The sequence below is a fragment of the Moschus berezovskii genome, chromosome 4, assembly GCF_049115385.1.
Source record: "Moschus berezovskii isolate FMDL1 chromosome 4, NW_MosBer_1.0, whole genome shotgun sequence".
Classification (NCBI taxonomy): Eukaryota; Metazoa; Chordata; class Mammalia; order Artiodactyla; family Moschidae; genus Moschus; species Moschus berezovskii.
Genome location: NC_142463.1, coordinates 93998031 through 94020465, shown reverse-complemented (window position 1 = coordinate 94020465; position 22435 = coordinate 93998031). Strand labels below are relative to the sequence as shown.

The window sequence follows — 22435 nt, the reverse complement described above, 5'->3', positions numbered from 1 at the left end:
AGCATGTAGAATCTAGTTCCCCAAGCAGGGATCAAACCTGGGCCCCTTCATTGGGAGCTTAGAGTCTTAGCCTCTTAGTCTCTTTACCAGCAGGGGAGTCCCTAATTGCAGTTTAGACAGTGGATTACAGGGGAGTCACAGTGCATGCAGAAATGAGGATTGTGGTATCTTAAGGGTGGTAGGCTGATTTAGGGTGGTGACAATGGACGTGGAGAACAGTGGAGGGATTTGGGGAAATACTTAGAAAGTCAAATTGACAGGACTGGGTAACAGACTGAATATGAATGGTAAGAAGTTGTAAGGATGACTCTCTTCTGTATCTAATCTGTCCATGTCTTCTAAATATCTACCTTTCTAGTGCAAAATACCACTTATTGAGATAGGGAATGTGGAAGAAGAAAAGGAGGTTTGGAAAAAAAGACGATTCAGTCTTGGACAGGCTGACTTTGAGGTGCCTTTTAGACATTCTTATGGGGATATTAATTGATCTGGGCTAAAGTTATATACTTGGGAGTTATCACTGTATGGATGGCAAATGAAGGTGCAGCATGATGAGTTTGCCCAAGGGAACAACAATTTATTGAGAAGGGGTCTAGAACACATTTCAGAAAGCCCATCGTTGAGTAAGTCTGAGTGCAGCAAAGGGCTAACTTAGTAGGCCTGTATTACTCAAACCCTGCACATTCAAAAGAAGGGCTTGTTTTTAGAACTAGTCCTTGACTGACTCCTGGGAGATAACCTCTGAGCCCTTAGAATACTCTGCCTAACAAGAGTCCTTGGTATACCTGAGGCCTTGGGCCACACTCTATTACTTTGGCTGAATCAGTGTGCTTTATGCTGAATGCTTGTTTTAGTATGCTTGAGGCCTTGGGCTATGATGTATCAGTTTGACCTCTGCACGTTGGAATTCAAACAGCTGAGGTCAGTTATGTGGGTGATCCCATACCTATGAGACAAACTCTCCCCCACAGTTAAAACCTTGTATACCAAGGCTTGGGTGAACTTGCCTGTTTGGTAACACTTCACAAAGGTGTCACAAGTCATTGCTGGGAGAATTTGTGCATGCAACTTCACTGGGAGCAGACACCTGGAATTTGTGCCTGTTTTCTTGTGGACTTTTCTCCATGCACCTTTTACCTTTGCTGATTTTAATTTGTTCCTTTCACTGTAATATACCATAACCATTTGTATACCAGCTCTTTTGAGTCCTGTGAGTTCTTCTAGTCTGTTCTTAGGGACCCCAACATGGTTTGTAAAAGAAAAACAGCAGTAGAAGAGGTAGAAGAGTGTGGTGTCATGAAAACCACGGGAGAAAGTGATTCTACAAGAGAGAATGGTCAAAGATATGAAATCCCACTGAGAAGACAAATAAGGTTAGGAATGAGATACATCTACTGGATTTAAAAAAAACATGGCGGTCCTTGATGACCTTAGCAAGAGCTGTTGGAAATGGAGGCCACGCCAGAGGAGATTGAGGAGTAAGTGGGATGTGAGGAAACAGAATTTTAGAAACAAATTTGAAAAACAGATTGCACATTAATTTATCTTTATCTGTAGTGGCAAAAACATCAAGCACAATCCAGTTATTTAATAACCTAATAACTTTTATTTACATATTAAATTTTTTTTACAATGGCTATATTTGTTGAATCAGCAATTCTATCTTTAGGAATATTCAGAAAAAAATAACTATAGACATGCAAAGTATTATTCATCACAATGCTTATCACAGTATTATTTATAATAGCAAAAATTGAGAACAACCTTATTGTATAACAGCAGTGAGCTAATAACAGTAAAGGACACTCACATTATGAAGTCTGTTTATTATCGAAATTGGAATGTATCTTACTGGTTGCAAGAAATAAAGATAATGTGTGTGAAATCACTTTACAAATTGTAAACTGCTGTTTAAAATGTTGTTTTTACTACTGGGATTAACCATGTGCCTTGGAAGGCTTTAGAAATATAGAAAAGCCGAAGAGCTAGCAATCAGAATTCTGTCATTTGTCCCTCTTTTCTTGGTACTCTGCATGAGGGCTGAATCGCTTGTCCTATCAGAGTTGTTGCGACCATATGGACTATAGCCTACCTCTGTCCTTGGAATTTCCAGGTAAGAATACTGGAGTGGGATGCTATGCTGTTTTCCAGGGGATCTTCCAAACTCAGGGATCAAACTTATGTCTCCTGCATTGGCAGGTGGGTACTTTACCACTAGCATCACCTGGGAAGACTTTTCTTGGTACTTCAGTTCAGTTCAGTTGCTCAGTCGTGTCCGACTCTCTGCGACCCCATGAATCACAACACGCCAGGCCTCCCTGTCCATCACCAACTCCTGGAGTTCACTCAAACTCATGTCCATTGAGTTGGTGATGCCATCCAGCCATCTCATTCTCTGTTGTCCCCTTCTCCTCCCGCCCCCAATCCTTCCCAGCATCAGAGTCTTTTCCAGTGAGTCAACTCGTCACATGAGCTGCGGTTCTCAAACTCAGAAAACAGCACCAGGAAACCAAAGTGCACTTTGCCCAACATCATGAAATGCTGAGAAATGAATTTTATTTTTTCTAAGATTTTGTTTTTAATTATCTTAAGCCTTATGACGACATAAGTTACAAATTTGTGCTGATGGCATACCGGCTGTACTTTAATCCTTCTAATGAGTTTGCAAAAACATTATTACAAGTCACAATGTACAGGAGTTTTACAGTTTCATGTGTTTTTGAATAGTCATTTAAAGACAACCCTGAATTATAATTCAGTCTAAGACTGAAAGGATTTACAAGCAAAATTTAATTTGCTCATATCCTATCACACTAACTTTTAAAAGCATCTGCTATTATAGGTCATCAATAAAATGTGAAAAGTGTTAAATATTCTTTGATATCTTACATAAACCACATGAAAATGCCTTTCATTAAGTAAAAGGCAACATTTTATTTTCTTTTTGACTGCACTGCATGGCTTGTGAGATTTTATTAATAGTTCCCTGATCAGGGATTGAATCCGGGCTCTCAGCAGTGAGACTGCAGAATCCTAGCCATTGGACCATCAGGGAATTCCCAAAAGGCAAAATTTTAGATACACGGAATTTTGGATTGGCACAGTTAAGACCAAAATGATAAAGAGGACATTGCTACCTTATCTCCAGCCCTTTACAGTCTAATGAACAAAAATTGAAATGCAGGTGAATCTTGCTCAATTCTATGAGACAATAAAGGGATTTCCCAGTATTTAAATATTGATTTTATGTCCATATAATCAGTTCTATAAATCTAAATTAAAACCAGTCTTCTATAGGTTTTGAAATGGCTTTCAGCATTTCTTTGAAATGCTGGACATTACGTCAAATCTTTAGAAGAGGGAAACAGTGATAGTACTTGTTGAATTGGAATTATGATAAAAATTCAAAAAGCTGAATATATTAATTTAACCACAGTCAATCTTATTTAAATCAGGACTGTCCAACAGAAATATTCTATCAGCCATTCATGATCTGAATTCTGGTATATGTGATCAATTTAAATGTTACACATAAAAGAAGCTTTCTGTTTTGAAGAAATAAGGCAGTGGGCCAACTACTCCTCATTAGAAGCTCTGAGATAAGCTATCAAGTCCGCCCTTGCTGCTTTTTTAACTAGCAAAGATTATTTTTGTTCCAGGGATGTACTTCTTGGGGTTTTCCAAATACTCTTCTCCCAGGTGATGCCTTTGTTCTTATTGGCATTAGTGTAAGAGAATCCAGGGACCTGACCTGTCTTCCATCCAGACCATTCCTGTACTTGCTTTGCTTTTCCACGGTGGAGCACTGGGCATGTTTCTGGACAAAAATCTTGCCCTTCTCAACATCATCCATTTAAATTTTGGTCTTTTGACACACGCATTAGGAAGGTCCTTGCTGTGAAAGTGAACTTTCTGATAAGTCCGAAGACATGCTAAACCAAGGTACATGCGCTTATGTACCCGTGTTCAGAGAAGTGAACTTTAAATCCCAAAAATGTCACCTTTATATCCCCTAGTCTCACCCACTCATGATTGTAAGCATGGCGCATTAACAGAAATGCCCCAAATCTTAACTGCAGTTCAGCATTCCTCTGCTGGTCTTTGTGAATTGCTTCCAATCCTGCTGACAACCAAGGCTGCTCTGTCCAAGAATGACAGAACTGGCCATTGCAAACCTTCATGGTACTCTTGGGCTACTCCGCCTCACTGCTGCCAACCTCTTGTACCCAGTTCATGAGTTATGCTCTCACCATTGCTCACTCCCAGTGCTCTTTCTCTTTTCTGGATAGCTGGAAAGTTCTTTTTTTTTTTTTTAATTTTTTTCTATAACAAAGTACCACAAACTGTGGCTTAAAAGAACAGAAATTTATTGTCTCACAATTCTGGAGGCTATAAGTCCAAAATCAATGGTGTCAGCAGAGCCATGGTACTTTTGAAATCTATGAAGGAAGTCTTTCCTTGTCTCTGGTGGTTTGCCAGCAATCTTTGCCTCTTGGATTTTGTTTTGAAACTGCGTAACTTGGATATCTGATGATATTCTTCCTGTGTATCTCTCTGTTTTCATATGGCCATTGTTTTTTTAAGGTACCATGTACCTTGTGCTCTGTGCTGAGTCATGTCTACCTCTTTGAGACCACATGGACTATAGCCTGCCAGGCTCTTCTGTCCATGGGATTTTTCAGACAGGAATACTGGAGTGGGTTGCCATTTCCTCATCCAGGGTATTTTCCCAACCCAGCGAGCGAACCCGCATCTCCTGTATCTCCAGCATTGCAGATGGATTGTTTACGTACGGAGCCACCAGGGAAGCTTTGTCTTGTAAGGACAACAGTCATATTCGATTAGGGCTTCAGCCTGCTCCAGTAGGACCTCATCTTAGCTAATTATATCTGCAATGGTTCTTTTTCCAAATGATGTCATATTCTGAGGAACTGGTGGTTATGACTTCAACATATGTTTTTATGGGGAAAACACAGTTCAATTCATAATAACTTTTATAGCACAATTATAATAAAATAAAAGTAGTAGAAATGCTAAATATAGAATTTATAAGATATTTAAGCTGACTTTTTAATATCAAATTTTATTTAAAATGGATTTCTTTCTAATTATATGTGATCTCTTCCATTTCCTTTTTCCTCTTGCAAATCCCTTTGAATGAAGCCACGGGCAGCAGAATATACAGCATGGTTTAGATACATAGCATAGCAAGGCCTGGATAATGAGATAATTTTCCCCACATCTTGGGGAAAAGATGATATGTATCTCTTGATGAGCACTATGTTAAAAATATAAACTCACAACATCCTCCAGGAGCTAGAGCCCAAGAGACGCCACTGGCGAGCCATCATCCACTGGAGACAGCCTCTAGGGAGAGGTTGGGAATTTCTCCAAGGCCAGGAGGGGCTGTAGCAGCCCCCACCGGTTCTCTCCTTTTCTGTTTACCAGCAACATCAGGGCAGTTTCCTCCACAACCAAAGCTACTAGCACCGATTGATATCTCTCTTCTTTTCAGAACTGTTTTTCCTACAGTGTTCGTGCAAGGCAGTTGGCGTAAAAGATAGCCAATGTCAGGGAAATGGTGGGATCCTTATAGTTCAGTCCTTAGTATGGTTTCTTTTTTTTCTCTCAGGTACCTTTGTTTCTACCTCCAGTTGTGCTCCCTTCATGAACCTTTGGGTCTACTTTTACATTCATTTCATGTTTACCATGTGACAGGTACTGTTGTTCGTTGTTCAGTCACTAAATTGTGTCCCAACTCTTTGCTACCCTATAAACTGCAGCACGCCAGACTTCCTTGTCCTCCACTATCTCTCGGGGTTTGCTCAAACTCATGTCCACTGAGTCGGTGATGTCACCCAACCATCTTATCTTCTGTCACCCATTTTCCCTCCTGCCCTCAATCTTGGAGCTTCAGCATCAGTCCTTGCAGTGAACATTCAGGACTGATTTCCTTTAGGATTGACTGGTTTGATCTCCTTGCAGTCCAAGGGACTCTCAAGTCTTCTCTAGTACCACAGTTTGAAAGCATCAATTCTTTGGCACTCAGCCCTCTTTATGATCTGACTCTCATTTATATATGTATATCTGTATACATACACGTATACACTTTTTTTAATGCAGTGACTTAAGTCAATAAAAACGTGATACAGGACTGTATCTCTTCCTAGCAATGTTATATACATCTATGTCTACACAAACTAAAAAAGAACCTACCAGTCATCTCATTAAGAGACATTCCCAATTAACATTTTACTTTTTATGTTTAATATGTAATGAAGTGGAACACTTTTGATTATGTATTTTTTAAATGGACGATGCTTGTTAAACCACTTGTTTACCTTTCCACTGGGTAGATTTGAAATTAATGTGACAACTGAAAAATGTTAGTAATGCAAAATGTCAGAAATGGCAGTCTCTGTAACTATTTACACTCTTGATGAAATTTTTTCATGATCATCTTAAGATTGTTTGAGGCGGGAAAGCAGTTTTTCAAAGTTCTTTTCCAAGACACAAAAGTTTAGCAAGTTGAAGGCCATCTCTGTATGTGACCGGCTCCTTTAATCTCCTCTTCAACTTCTCTTTGCCTGTCAAGTCACTCCAGTCACACAGACTGTATAACAAGCCAAGAATCTGTCTACCTCAGGCCCTTTGTAATTACTGCTTGTTCCTGATTAGAACACTCTTCTGCAAGAGAACCAAAGCTTGATCAACAGAGGACTGCCCAATCATTTCTAATCTGAATTCTTTTTCTCCCTTCCTAGCTTTTATCATTCCCTGCATATATTTATTTCACTCTTCCCCCAGATTGCAAACTCCTTGAAAGTCAAGGGTCTCCTTTGTTCCCTGCTGCAATCCTAGCATCTCTAAACATTACCTATCACATAGTAAGAGGTCACTGTTTTGAACGAATAAATGAAAAATGTTTCGAGGTGGCTTATTGTAAGGACTTATACCAGCTGAAGAATAACATTTCTTGGGAACACTGTCAGAAGAGGAAAGTACTTCATGATCTGAACATTAAAACAGCCATAGTACTTGTTTCCCAAATAAAGACAACCCTTTCTAAAAGCTGCTACACTTGTTAGGGCATTTGCGACTCAACTCATGCCAGGACACAAAGTGGGACTCTGAGGACATAATATTGGTTAGAGCGTGACTTCTCAAACCGACGCCCATCAGTCAGTCAAAGCGCATTCAACATTCATCAGCTCTCCCTCACTTCCTGATGCAGGTCTGGGGTGTGGTCCTGTAACATCTCCGCTCTGAAAAAGCCTCACAGTTGATTGGTTTTCTGATGCGTAGCAACGGCAGAGAAACAATCACCTTAAGAAGCTAAAAATAGCGGTTAAAGAGTTTTTTTTTTTCTTCACTGAGTTTTTTCGGTCTATTTCTGGTACGCCGCCAGTTAAAAACAAAAATCCTTCCTTTACTGCTCCCGAGAGATACAATCATCCAAAGGAACGCGGCCAATTAAAGCACAGAGACCCAGGAGGCCTGGGAGTCTAACCCCGCGCGGAGGGAGGTTTCCTCGGAGATGCGCCCACCCTGGGAACCGCGCCACCCGAGAGTCGCTCGCTCCGCAGGAAGCAACCCCGGCCTTCCACCGGTTCCCGCTCCTCTCCGTACAGCGGCCGCGTCCGAGTTCTTAACCACCCGCGACTAAGGGTAGTTCAGCGTCAGCAGTCTCTGGCTTGAGGCTCACTGCGAACGGAACTGCAGCTGGGCGGAATCATACGTGCGGGCCCCAGAGGTCGGGAGGGGCAAACTGGACGGCTGCGCGCCCGCGCCCGGAGTTCCCGCCTCCCTCCGGAGGACGTCCGTGCGTACGTGCGCGCGCCGCGCCCGCCCTCCAGCAACCGCGCGACGCGAGGCTGGGGGTGCCGCGTGCGCGCGCGCTCTCGTTCGTTCTCTAGCCTGCTCGTTCTCGGCGGCCGCTCTCGCTGCGGCTGCGGCTGGGGCTGGGGGCGGCGGCGGCGGCGGCGGCGGGCGGCGCGGGGCGGTCCGGCGGGTTCAAAGAGGAAAACATGGCGGAAAACAAAGGCGGCGGCGAGGCTGAGAGCGGCGGCGGGGACAGCAGTAGCGCGCCGGTGACTGCCGGAGCCGCCGGGCCCGCGGCGCAGGAGGCGGAGCCGCCTCTCGCCGCGGTGCTGGTGGAGGAGGAGGAGGAGGAAGGCGGCAGGGCCGGCGCGGAGAGCGGCGCGGCCGGGCCCGACGACGGGGGGGTGGCCGCGGCCTCCTCGGGCTCGGCCCCGGCTGCCTCAGCCCCTGCAGCCTCAGTGGGCCCTGGAGTTCCCGGGGGGGCGGTATCGACGCCAGCCCCAGCCCCGGCCTCGGCTCCTGCTCCGGGTCCCTCGGCGGGGCCGCCTCCTGGACCGCCAGCCTCGCTGCTGGACACCTGCGCCGTGTGTCAGCAGAGCCTGCAGAGCCGGCGTGAGGCGGAGCCCAAGCTCTTGCCCTGTCTCCACTCCTTCTGCCTGCGCTGCCTGCCTGAGCCCGAGCGCCAACTCAACGTGCCCATCCCGGGGGGCAGCAACGGAGACATCCAGCAAGGTGAGCGGGAGGCCCGGCCCAAGGTCTGGGCCGAAGGGGGTTTGCTGTGCCGAGCAGGATCTGGGGTCCTCTGAGAGTACTCGGGCGCGGGGCTGCTCGGACCGGCGTGATCCTGAGGAGTCTCAGAGGTGAAAGACACGGCTCCTGGGACAGTTTTCAGAGAAGCTGAGCCTCCAGAGAGACGGGGAGGGTGAAGGGAGGGGTGCCGGCTGCGAGAGGCTGGGGGAGGGGACGCCGGCTGCCGGGGAGGTTCGTGTTGTGCAGATACGGGCCGGGAAGGCGTGGACTCGGGCCGAGCGCAGGTTCGGGAGCTGATGGAACGGATTGTGAGCGAAGAGGGGGTCTGGATATCCGCCTGTGAGAAGCGTTTTCAAGGGAGGGCCCAGCCCCGAGAGGTGTTGAGGAGGGAGTAGGTAGGAGATAAGGGCAGTGAGGATGAATTGCCTTAGAGGGATACCTGTTCTAAGCTAGGGGAAAGAAGGACTAAGGAGGTTAAAGGGCACCGGAGAATTTGGGGCTAAGAAAAGGCGTCTGGTAGAAAGTAACTATAGGATGACATTGAGAAGGAACTCTGGAAACAAAATCGCTGTGAAGGGGCCTGTATGGCTAGGGAAAAAACCTTAGGTTTAGGAGTAAAGGAGAACTGAACTTTAAAGGGAATTGGGTGTTAGGGAGACTTGGGTTGAATTTCAGTTCTTGGACATTAATGGACCCTTAGTGTTTCGGATACTGTGCTACGGTTGGATAAAATAGTGAGGAGCCGGTTTACTGCCCAACATAGGGGAAACAGACGTGTAAGATACAGCAGTGGAGGTGGATACAGTGGTTGTGTCACAGTCTAGAGAAGGTCAGGAAAACTTCACTGAAAAGCAATCCGAGTAGATTTCTTGAAGGGTGAGTAGGTCACTGAGTTGTAGAGTTTTCAGAACACTGGGCACCTTATACATTCCTGGGACGGATCAGGTCATCACTGGAAATTAAGTTGGTTTGATGGGCTGAGTAGGTAAGAGGTCACAATCCCTTACCTGAAGCTCTTGGGACCAGGTGTGTTTTAGAGGTCAGAATGCTTTGAAAATTCTTCTTTTTCCTGCTGAGGTCTTCAGTGCTCCAGCGGGGTCTGGGTTAACAATGCCTTATTGAGTATTAATGTTTCTATAGCGAGACATATGAATATCACTAATGGTACAGAGAAATAACCCCCTATACAGTTCAGGGTGGGTTTTGCAGACTCATGAAAAAACTTTAAAGCTTCAAAGAAGGTAAGGGATCGTCGACCTGTACTAAAGGGTTTTGGATTCATCCTGTAGACTGTATCCTAGTATATTGTAGATAGACTAAAGGGAGTCCCTCACAGATTTTTTTTTTTTTTTAATATTTATTTATCCTGCAAGGGTCTTCCTTGCAGCATGCGGGGTCTTTTAGTTGTGGCATGTGGGATCTAGTTCCCTGACCAGGGATTGAACCTGGGCCTCCTGCATTGGAAGTGCCGCGTCTTAGCCACTGGACCACCAGGGAAGTCACGTCACAGATTTTTGTATTAGGATAAAAGGATGACATTTGTGATCTAGAAAGATTGCTTGGGGGCACATTGAAAGGGAAGGGAAGAAAAAACTTGAGGCAGGACTAGTTAACGAAAATTCTGGCAGTAATCTAGGAGAGAAGTTATCCGGTAAAGGACTGTCATCAGGTGTTGAAGAAGGAAGTGTTTTGTTATGGGAGAAAGGTATGGACTTCTGGAGAAAACGTTTTTCTTGGATGCCTACTTGGTCACCTCTTGCTTGTGAGTTGGACAGATTAATTTTACAAGGACAAAAATTATCTACCTGATAAAGTTATTGATAGAATGAAGTGACTTAAAGTAATTAGTACATGGTACTAATATGTGTAACAAAGTGACTAGTACATGGTAGTTATTAGTGAAATGGCAGCTAGTTTATCATTGATGGTAACTTAATTGTTAGTAGCACTGAGAACGGAGATGAGGGGCCAACTGAGATTGGTGTGAGAGAGACACAGGTGTCTAGGGCAAGTTCCAGGTTTCTTGTTTGGTGGGTGGCAGTGCTATTAATACGAAATCAGATAATTCAGGCACAGAAACAGGTGTGTGTGTGTGTGTGTTTTGGAGGGAGGATGTAATGATTTCAGTTTTGGATTTGAAGTGTATTGAGACCTGCAGGTAAGAATGGGGGAGGGTTTAATTGATGGAGAAGATACTAAATGATAATGGGTATAGGGAGGGTGGATAATGGGTGTAAAACTAGCTGCTGAGGGCCTCATGAGTATAGTTAAGACTTGTGAGATTCAGTGTTCTTGTGGGAACCTGGATTACGTGAGAGATTTAGAGGGGATACAAGATGAAAATTGTGTTTGATTGATGTGGCTAAGGGACTGAGGTTATGAAATTAGTTAAGTTTTATTTATGTAGGACAGAGAATAATTGTGTGTAAATGTCCTCTTCACTTCGTCATCCTTTGTTTTTGAACTCGGATAAATAAATAGACGAGACTAAATACTGTCAGTCTTAAGGTAGTGTTGCTTCCTAACCTCTAGAACAAATTAAATCTGGATGCCACCATATTTTTAGGCAGCAGAGTCTAGAAGATAACTTAGTATTACCTCCTGTGTGTATCTTTTGCTTTGCTTTTTGAAAAAAAATCAAACTTGTTGTCTGGAAGGAACACTGGATTGAAGTTGGGGAACACAGTTCTGCCCTTTGTTTTTCTGGTTCCCTCAGGTTCATCATGTTTCTGTCCTTCAGTTTCTTTATCTCTAAAATGTAGCTTATAGTTCTTCACTTATATCTCATTAAATCAAATTAAGTAATGAAAGTGAAAATACTTTCTTAAACTGTGAAATGCTTTGCAGTTGTAAGGTGTTACTGAACAGTCTGTGATTCTATCTCTGGTCTGGATAGGCATGGTTGGTAGTTTGATTTACTGTCTTAAGTGGTTCCGAAGCAATGACATTACCCTCCCTTCTAATGGCCTTGTTTTCCTTTTTCTAACACACCAAAGTTATTCAAACCCTTTAGCTGTTCCTTTTAGTTACATCATTCTCCAAGTGTGGTTTCTGGACTAGCAGCATCAACATTATCTGCACTTTTGTTAGGAATGGGCCCCACTCAAGACCATCTAACCAGAAATCATTTATAAGTCCAGGTGATTTTGATGCACACTAAGTTTAGAACACACTGTTTTTAAGTGAAGGGCTACTCACTTCAAATGTTGCCTCTGCAGAAAGACCTTCTGACTTTTATTCTTTTTAAGGCTTTATTTTTAAAGAGCAATTTTAGGTTTACAGCAGTATTAAGAAAGATACGGAAATTTCCCATATAACTCTACCCTCCCAGACCTAAATAGTATCTCCCATTATCAGCATCCCTCACCAGAGTGGTACATTTTTGAGAGTTGATGGCTCTACATCATAATCACCCAGAGTCCACAGTTTATGTTAGGGTTTCACTCTTTTTGTACATTCTGAGGGTTTGAGCAAATGTAGTATAATAACATGGATTTGTCATAATATCGTACAAAGTATTTTCACTGCTCTGAAAACTCTGTGTCTGGTTGCTCTTTAAAGTACTGTTAATTGGCTATCCCATATGTGACGGGGGTTTTGGAACCAATCCCTTGAGATTACTAAGGGACAATTGTAGTCTTCCAGGTCGCTCTTTGACATACTACCTTTATTTCTTCATTGCACAGGTAAAATCCAAAGTGTTTTCTTGTTTTTGTTTACTTGTTTGTTCCTTGTTTCCCACTGGAATATTGTAGAGTGAATGTTCAATAAATAGATTTTGGATGAATAAGAATTGTATGGAGAGCTTTTTAAAATACCGTTTTGGTAGTTTAAGAGATTGTTTCAGTTTAATTGGGGGTGACACTGGGAATTTGAATTTTTAATAAGTATCTTGTTAATTCTGATTCTGGAACCTTTCACACTTTGAGAGGCATGGATTTAAGTATTTTGAGAAGAAAAACTGATTCATGTGCTTTTGGAGTATTTGGAAAATCAAAATAGATAAGTTAGTTAATATTTGTTGAATCTCAGTAGTGAGCTTTTTAAAGTGCTTTTGTGTTTACTTTTTTAGGTTTTTTTCAGGTTGAGTCAGAATCAGTAGTGGGTATGTGCAGATCTAATAAAGTATTAATAAAAGTGCAAATATGTATTGATGCATCTGAATAGCCTCTCAGATGAACTCTTGAAGCAGTTGAGACTTTTGTAGTAGGACATAGACAGCATGGTGATGTGGATGAAGATCTGATTTGGGAGTAACTTGCATTAGGTGCTACTATTAATTTAATGGGTAGCTTTGGGCAGGTCAGCTAGACAGCCTCTCCAGGTCTGGAATATGAAGTAGTTGAGTTCTTATTCAGTAAAATTCTGATTCCATTATTGTTTTTAATGCTAACTTTTCACATCTACATAAGTTTAATATACTTACCTTTTGTGGGGAATAATGGAAGAATCAACATGGGAAAATGATTCTGTTTACGAATCTTCAACTTTTTGTGAAAAGTCTGAGATGGCAATATTTATGTTGTAAGTGAGAGAGAATACTTCTGGATATAGTGTGAAGAGCTTTTCCTCAAAATGGTTTTGTCACTGAGCATGGGCTTTCCAGGTGGTTCTAGCAGTAAAGAACCCTCCTGCCAATGCAGGAGACATAAGAGACGTGGATTTGATCCGTGGGTCAGTAACATCCCCTGGAGGAGGAAATGGCAACCCACTGCAGTATTCTTGTCTGGAGAATCCCATGGACACGGCCTGGCAGGCTCTTATAGTCCATAGGGTCACAGAGTCTGACACCACTGGAATGACTTAGCACAGCACATGGTGAACCACTGGGGAATCTTCGGGTAGAGTTCTTGAAAGGTCTTTCTCCAGCAGTCTGTGTAATAAATGGCAGTTGGCTAGTTCTGGGTGTGGCTTATCTGGGAATTATTTTTAGGCCCTACTTGAGTTTTTGAATGATAATATAGTCATCAGCAATCAGTCATTAAAGATGTATCAAACAGAAGCACTTTAACAACTTCTAGCATTGTGGTTGGTTAAATGTACACAATTCAGGAATCAAACTGCAGTCAGAATGCCTGCATTTATTTTTGAGCTCTATTATTTACTACTTGAATAACTGTGGGTTTGTTACTTAGCATCTGTAAATTGAGAAGATTAATAATACCTGTTCAGTTCAGTCTCTCAGTCGTGTCCGACTCTTTGCGATCCCATGAATCACAGCACGCCAGGCCTCCCTGTCCATCACCAAATCCCGGAGTTCACTCAAACTCATGTCCATCAAGTCGGTGATGCCATCCAGCCATCTCATTCTCTGTCGTCCCCTTCTCCTCCTGCCCCCAATCCCTCCCAGCATCATACTCTTTTCCAGTGAGTCAGCTCGTCGCATGAGATGGCCAAAGTATTGGAGTTTCAACTTTAGCATCAGTCCTTCCAATGAACACCCAGGATTGATCTCCTTTAGATATAGTGTTATTGTGAGGATTAAATGGGTTAATACACTGGTGGCTCAGAGGTTAAAGCGTCTGCCTCCAATGCGGTAGACCCAGGTTCGATCCCTGGGTCGGGAAGATCCCCTGGAGAAGGAAATGGTAACCCACTCCAGTATTCTTGCCTGGAGAATCCCATGGATGGAGAAGCCTGGTAGGCTACAGTCCACGGGTTGCAAAGAGTTGGAGACGACTGAGCGACTGAACGGAAAGGAACACTGTAAATTGCTTCATATAGTGCCTGACACCTGGTAAGCCCCCAATAAATTGTACTGCTCTTATTTCTGTTGACTTCCAGTTGTCCTGCATTGCCTCTGTGATGACTTCTATCTCACTATAAGCAGCGGCAAGTATTCTTGCCTGGAAAATCCCATGGACGGAGGAGCCTGGTAGGCTGCAGTCCATGGGGTTGCTAAGAGTCGGACACGACTGAGCGAATTCACTTTCACTTTTCACTTTCATGCATTGGAGAAGGAAATGGCAACCCACTCCAGTGTTCTTGCCTGGAGAATCCCAGGGACGGGGGAGCCTGGTGGGTTGCCGTCTATAGGGTCACACAGAGTCGGACACGACTGAAGTGACTTAGCAGCAGCGGCAGCACGATAAGCAGAAAGAAGAGGCAGGAAGGCAAATTGTTGGTGTTTTTCTGACATTTGATGAAATAGAGCACATCTAACAGTTACTTCCTTTCCAAATCTCTCCAGCTGCCTAAAACTTAGGTAAATTCATATTCTAAATCCAAAGTCTTTATGATGTCTATCTCTACACTAAAAGTTTTAGTTAGGAAAATCGAATTGCTTTTCACTTCCTTATATATACTCTTAACGGACACTAAATGAGAATAGTAACTTAAAGTAGTTTCTCAAAGTTGGTCTACAAAACTGAGTTGGGGGGTGACAGTGGGGAGAGGATTGTCTCTGATGCACTTTTAGGTGTTGGCAAAGTTGAAACTGTTTTCATTTTAACACTGATTCATTATTTGCTTTATTCACTGGTCTTATGTTTGTATTAATAATAGGAAATCAATGATGGATAAAATTGCTTGGCACCTTAGCAGGAATTAAGATAGTACCTCCAGACCCCTCTTAAAAGTTATTCTATCTCCACCATCACATACTTAGAGTAAAACTACCACCACCAACAAAAAAAGTCACGTTAGTTTTACTTTTATGTCCTTGAAGCAGTAAAAATTAATTTTAAAATCTTGATCCTTAATATTGTGTGTGATAAAATGTGATAATACAAAGTGCTTCTGCAGACTGAAGTGCGGTAAGACAAGTACTCGTGCAGTTGTTTGAATTCCAAGCTCTGGATTAGCTGCCTTTTTTCTTGGAAAATAATTTTTACTTGAAAGAATGATTAACAAACTATGGTGTGGATGTTTGGCAGCCATTTTCTTAAAAATGAATGAATTGAACTCTCTCACTTTCAGGAAAACAACTGATGTTTTTTCATGTTGCCAGTGATAAAAATTGAGCTTTAAAATGAAAATTAGGATTTTGGGAAACTTGTATCTTATCAGTATTTAAAGGCTTTTCTGATAAGGCTGGTAGTGATACTTTTTTTTTTTTTTTGGTGCTGTTCAATGAAATGTCAACATTGATAAGATCTACATCTGTCTGTCTGTCTGTTCAGTCGCTCAGTCGTGTCCGACTCTTTGCGACCCCGTGGACTGTAGCCTACCAGGCTTCTCCGTCCATGGGATTCTCCAGGCAAGAATACTGGAGTGGGTTACCGTTTCCTTCTCCAGGGGATCTTCCCGACCCAGGGAACGAACCTGGGTCTCCCGCATTGGAGGCAGACGCTTTAACCTCTGAGCCACCAGGGAAGCCCAAGATCTACATAGTGAACCGATATTTTCCAAATGACCAATGCATGGTATTACAAAGTCATACACAGAAAAAAGATTCAAAGTGCAAAATAGACCAATAGATTTTAACTTGAGTAACAGTTCATCACTCTGGTAAATTTCACATTGCAACTGATGTTTAAGAAATAAATAAAAACTCAGCAATTTTCAAATATATTAAAGAGGAGTATCCACAGATTGTCTGAAAAGATTATTAAAATACTCTTTTTTCTTAAAATGGTTGTGTGAGGCCAAGTTTTCCTTATATTCTTCAAACAAAACAACCTCTCACAACAGGTTAAATGCAAAAACTATATTCAGACATCTATTAAACTGGATATTCAAGGGATTTTTAAAAATACGAATCAGTGTCACTCTTTACTAAAACTTTTTGTTTTGTTTTGGAAATTATTTCTGATAAATATTTTACTTCAGCATTCTGTATGTTTATTTTTAAATGAATTAATAAAATATTCATTTTAATGAAACATTATTATTAACAATTATTTACTGTTAGTCAGCTATACCCTGATACAAAATGTTTTTGGTGTTGAAAATAAAAATTTTAACTGGAAATAGAACTGCCATATGACCCAGTGTATGCCACTGCTGGGCATACACACTGAGGAAACCAGAATTGAAGGAGACACATGTACCCCAATGTTCATTGCAGCACTGTTTACAATGGCTAGGACATGGAAGCAAGGTAGATGTCCATTGTCAGATGAGTAGATCAGAAAGTTGTAGTACATATACACAATGCAGTATTACTCAGCTATTAAAAAGAATGAATTTGAGTCGATTCTAATGAGGTAGATTAAACTGGAGCCTATTATACAAAGTGAAGTAAGACAAAGAAAAACAACAATACAGTATATTAACGCATATATATGGAATTTAGAAAGATGGTAACGACTGCCCTATATTCAAGACAGCAAAAGAGACACAGATATAAAGAACAGACTTTTGAACTCTGGGAGAAGGCCAGGGTGGGATGATTTGAGAGAATAGCATTGAAACATGTATATTACCATATGTGAAATAGAGGACCAGTCCAAGTTTGATGTATGAAACAGGGCACTCAAAGCCAGTGTACTGGGAAAACCCAGAGGGATGGGATGGGGAGGGAGGTTTGGGGGGGGGCGGGGAACATGTACAGCTGTGGCTGATTCATGTCGATGTATGGCAAAAACCACCACAATATTGTAAAGTAATTAGCCACCAATTTAAATAAATTAAAAAATAAATAAAAATTAAAAAAACCCATTATATTAAATAAGATATGTAAAAATCCCCAGTTTTTCATTCTATTATAGTACATATTGATGGATAAAACCCATCTAAACAAAAACTTTAGTTTCTCAATGATTGAGTGTAAGAGGGATTCTGAGAACAAAAAGTTTGAGACTTGCTTCTTTAAAGGGGCTATAATAAAGTGATAATGTAGAGTCATTAGAAAGAGTGTCAAACCATGGAATAGTGGAAGACGGCAGGTTCATACATTTATAGTCCTTCATTTTGGGGTACCCATCACAGTTCATAAAAAGCTTGTCCCCAAAAGAACGTAAAGAGGAAAAGAGTACTTAATAACTTACAGAGTTGGACCTTTTGTAAATAACTTGCTGTGGATCTATTAATTTTGTTTTTTCCTATTTATGACTGGTTGACTGAGTTCTACCATTTTATTTTTCAGAGGACAAGTTCTGAGGTTGGGCTCATGGTGTTGTATACATTAATTTTGTCTCCTCTGTGGTCACAGATTATATCACCTTCTTCCTTAGCCAGCTTCTAGAATGGACATCAGTCCCAAGGGGGAGTGGGAAAAAACAAGGATGAGTGAACATAAATGCACCGTTTTTAGAAAAATATTTAAAATCTATATCTTAATGATGTGTAAATAGCATGAATTATGTGGTACTAGGGAAAAATACTTTTTGAATGCTTGTTGTGTGCAGTTTGTTATTGCTTCTGTGAATAACATGTCCAAATGTCTTCTATTTCTCCTTAGTTTGCTAACATTTTAGAAAAATTTTTGATTTGTAAGAATTCTTGGTAAGTTCTGTATACTGATACTTTGTTGGTTATGTAAATTGAAGATTTATGGCGTGGTGTGATAGCCAACCTCTAAGATGGCCCCAGTGTTCTCTCTAGTATTTATACCCTTCTTTAGTCTTTGCTCACAGTGCTTGTTTGGGTGACCAACAGAATATAGCAGAATTAACAGTGACTTCTGAGGCTTTATTAAAGGTATACAGCTTTTTCCTTATCCTTTGGATTCCTTGTTCTCAGTGAAAACAAACTGTTACCCTAACAGTTCTGAAAAGAACTGGGGTCTGCTAGCATCCAGGACCAACTTGCCAGCCATGTAAATGAGCCACTTTGGAGGTGGATCTTCCAACGTGATCAGGCTTTTAGATAACTGCAATCCTGGCTGACATCTGACTGCAGTTTCATTTGAGCATAGAGAGAACCACTTTCCATATCATTCCCAGATTCCTGACTCAAAGAAACTGAAAGATAATGAAATTGTTTTACTCCACTAAGTTTTGGGATAATTTGTTACACAACGATAAACTAACATACTAGACTTTTTCTTTTTAGAAAGCTGGAGAAGGAATTGGCAACCCACTCCAGTATTCTTGCCTGGAGAATTCCATGGACAGAGAAGCCTGGCGAACTACAGTCCATGGGGTCACAAAGATTCGAACTCGACTAAGTGAGTTCGAGTTCTGAGTTCTGAGTTCGAGTTCTGAGTGACTAACACTTAGAAAGCTGTCCTTTGATAGATGAGAGGGTTTTTAAAAATCAACTTCCCCCCTTTTTCCTACCTTTAGTGCTTTTCATAAAAGCTACAGTAAACCTTGCTACACATTAATTTCATCCCCCTCCAGATTATCTTGACTGATCCAGACTTTCAGCTCTTATATTAGAATCATCTTGTGAAAGTTCATTTTAAAAACTTGTCTGTATTTATGTTGGAATTGCTTTGAATATATAGATTAATTTGGGAGAAAAATGCTATCTTTACAGTGTGGTGTCTGCCTGTTCAGAAATATTGTATGCTTTTCTATTTGCTTAAATCTTTTGTTTTTGAATATTAATATAGTTTTTCCCCTAGAAAAGTCTTTCACATCCTTTATTAGTTGTTCTTATATAATTACTTTGTTTTTACTATAAATGTTTCCCTTGAATTATATTTGTGTTTGCTTTGTTTTTCTTGTTTTTCATTTTACTTTTTAAATATCTGAAGTGTACTGATTTCATGTTTATATTGAAATAATTCCATCCGATAATTCCATTATCTGAAGTTCCTGAAGTCCTGTTCTACTGTTACTTGCTTCTGCCTTTTCGAGATTATGGTAGATGGTGTCTTCCAGTGTTTCATAGTTTTGGATTTTGAGCATATATATCCTGTGGCTTTAATTATGAATCCTGCCAGACCTGGTTTTTGGGAGCAGGTCTCCAAACAGTAGCCTTTGCTTCTGTCTGGTGCCACCATTGAAAAGTCACTGAAGTAAATTTTTAGTTTGGTGTTTCTTCAGTTCAGTTCAGTTCAGTCGCTCAGTCGTGTCCGACTCTCCGCGACCCCATGAATCACAGCACGCCAGGCCTCCCTGTCCATCACCAACTCCCGGAGTACACTCAAACCCATGTCCACAGAATCGGTGATGCCATCCAGCCATCTCATTCTCCGTCGTCCCCTTCTCCTCCCGCCCCCAACTGCAAATGTTGATTTAGAGTTTTTATAGGCTGACTTGCCTAGAAAATCCCATGGATGGAGGAGCCTGGTAGGCTGCAGTCCGTGGGGTCGCTAAGGGTCGGACACGACTGAGCGACTTCACTTTCACTTTTCACTTTCACACATTGGAGAAGGAGGTGGCAGCCCACTCCAGTGTTCTTGCCTGGAGAATCCCAGGGACGGGGGAGCCTGGTGGGCTTCCGTCTCTGGGGTCACACAGAGTCGGACACGACTGAAGTGACTTAGCAGCAGCAGCAGCAGCATAGGCTGACTTGTATTTGGAACTTCTCAGAAGAAAACTTATTCCCTCACTCTGAAATCAGAGAGTGGCAGTTTTTTCCCTATGCTATTGGTCTGATTTTAAGTTTTACTGTCTTGATTATTTGCTTAGGTACTCTTCTGAGGATGTAATGCTTCAAGCCTCCCTTATGAAGGGAGTCTTGGTTCTAATTACATAGGCTTCCCTATTCTTTATTTAAAATTTCTGAGCCTTTGCATTTTTGAAGTTCTGTTTATTTTATTTTTCTATTTCAATGATAGCTTTGATATAGAATTCTAGGTTAAATTTTTTTTCCTCAGAACTTTACGTTGTCTCTTCCAGTGTTTTCAAGTAGACCAGTGTTGCTGATGCTAGTTTGATTTTGCTCCTTTGTATGACCCCAGTTAGATTTTTTCTGTTTTATTTATTTCCTCTTGGCACTTTTCAATATTTCTTCATCTTTTTCTGAAATACAGTGATGTGTCACTTTTTTTCCTTTCATTGTTTTTAAAAGTTCACTGTGCTTTCTCTGTTTTGTACTATTTATAGTGAAAATAGGTTTAAACTTGAAAAAAGCTTTTTTGTAAGGACCCTCTCCATGCATTTCCCCTTAAAGCTCCCCTCCCCTCACTTTTTTTGGAGCTGTTACTATTTGAATGTTTGCATTATTGGTTCATGCTGTCTCCTACCTTTTCTCTTACGCTTTCCTTTGCCTTCTTTTTTTTTGGCCACGCTCCATAGGTTATGAAATCTTAGTTTTCCAACCAGGAATTGAACCCAGGCTCTCCAAGGTGAAAGTATTGGGTCTTAACCACTGGTTACTCAGTTGACATTTTGAAAACTCTCCTTGACTTTATTTTTAATCTTCTTTTTTCTTTTTTATATTGATCTCTTTTTGTCTCAGAGGGGCTTCCTCATACAGTGGTTACTCCTTGGTTCTCTTCCTACTGGGTTGGCCAAAAAGTTCTTTTAGTTTTTTAAAGTAAACATTTAAGACACATTTTTCATTTTTACCAAGAACTTCATTGAACAGCACATTCCCTGTTTGGTTCCACTACATTCTGCTATTTTTCAGGCAACTTCATAATTCCATCTTCCCAGAACTTTTATCTTTCTGAGCAAAGAACTGTTCCAGGTATCTTTTACAGTCTTCCAGGGAATTGAAATTTTTTCCATTAAGAGAATTTTGTAAAGACCAAAATAAATGGCCATCTGAAGGTGCAATGTCTGGTAAATACAGCAGATGAATCAGAACTTCCCAGTCAAGCTGTAACAGTTTTTGCCTGGTCATCAGAGAAGCATGTGGTCTTGCGTTATTCTGATGAAAGACTATGTATTTTCTGCTAAATAATTCTGGATGGACGCTTTTTGTTGTGTGCAGCCTTCATTTGGTTTAAATAGGAGCAGCACCGGTTGGAATTAATTGGTTTTTCAGAAGGAGCTCATCATAGAGAACTCTTTTCCAATCCCACCATATACACATCATCACCTTCTTTGGATGAAGAGCAGCTTTGGTGTGGTTGGTGGTAGCTCATTTCATTTGTCCCACAGTCTCTTCCATTGCACGATATTGTACAGTATCCACTTTTCATCGCCTATCACAATTGGTTTTAAAAATGGAACATTTTTTTACCTTTAAGTAGACAATTGCATGTGGAAGTACAGTCAAGAAGGTTTTTTTTTCACTTAACTTACATGGAATCCTAGCATCAAAACAATTTAACATAACCAAGCTGGTACAGATGATATTTCAGTGCTTGATTTGGCTATTTTGAGTATGTTGGTTAACTCCTGTGTGGTATAATGTTGATTGTTCTCAGTTAATGTCTTGATTTAATCTCTGTCAACTTCAACTGGTCTACTTGATCATGGAGCATGGTCCAGCAAGAAATCTCCAGCACAAAACTTTATACTTTTGACACATTCGATCAATCTCATAGTACCTTCTCCATACACTGCACAAATCTTTTCTTACACTTCAGTTGTGTTTTTACTTTTCTTGAAATAGTAAAGCATAATATGCTGAAAATATTGCTTTTTTCTTCCATTTTCAATATTAAAAAGGCTACACAAAAATGCACCATTTTAATAAACTTTTTTTAATGCACACTGATAAGACAGCTGTCACAACACAATCTGACAAAATTATTTTGAATGAAGTTAAAGACAACTAACTAAGCATGCTCCCAGAACCATCTTACAGAAAAAAACCAAACGAACTTTTTGGGCTACTCAGTATTTGAGTGAGGCAATAAAATTCTGATTGGAAGTTCGGTGCTTATTAATTGTTTGATCTTACTGTAGATAAGGGATTGACAAAATACTACCCATGGACCACATCTAAGAGCCTGCTGGCTGGTATTTAACGACTTGTGATTTTTACATTTTTGAATCATTGAACAGAAGTCAAAAGAATATTTTGTGACGTGAAAATTTTATGTTTTCGTAAGTTAAACTTTTGAAGCACATTTATGCCCATTTGTTAATGTATATGAGTGCTTTCATGCTATAGTGGCAAAATGAGTAGTTGT

The 22435-nt window shown here is 41.0% G+C and overlaps 1 protein-coding gene and 1 pseudogene across 2 annotated transcripts in view; one reads left to right on the top strand and one right to left on the bottom strand.

Annotated features, from left to right (window-relative positions):
• Nucleotides 1–1646: 1646 nt before the first annotated feature.
• LOC148778095 (cytochrome c pseudogene) lies at nucleotides 1647–7679 on the bottom strand (annotated as a pseudogene).
• Nucleotides 7680–7951: 272 nt separating this feature from the next.
• TRIM33 (tripartite motif containing 33) overlaps nucleotides 7952–22435 on the top strand; it is a 164980-nt gene continuing 150496 nt past the window's right edge. For both annotated transcript variants that reach the window (XM_055403686.2, XM_055403685.2), the window contains exon 1: nucleotides 7952–8553. In XM_055403686.2, coding sequence (XP_055259661.1) covers nucleotides 8028–8553 — 526 coding nt within the window. In that variant the 5' untranslated portion in view covers nucleotides 7952–8027. The remainder of the gene's footprint in view (nucleotides 8554–22435) is intronic.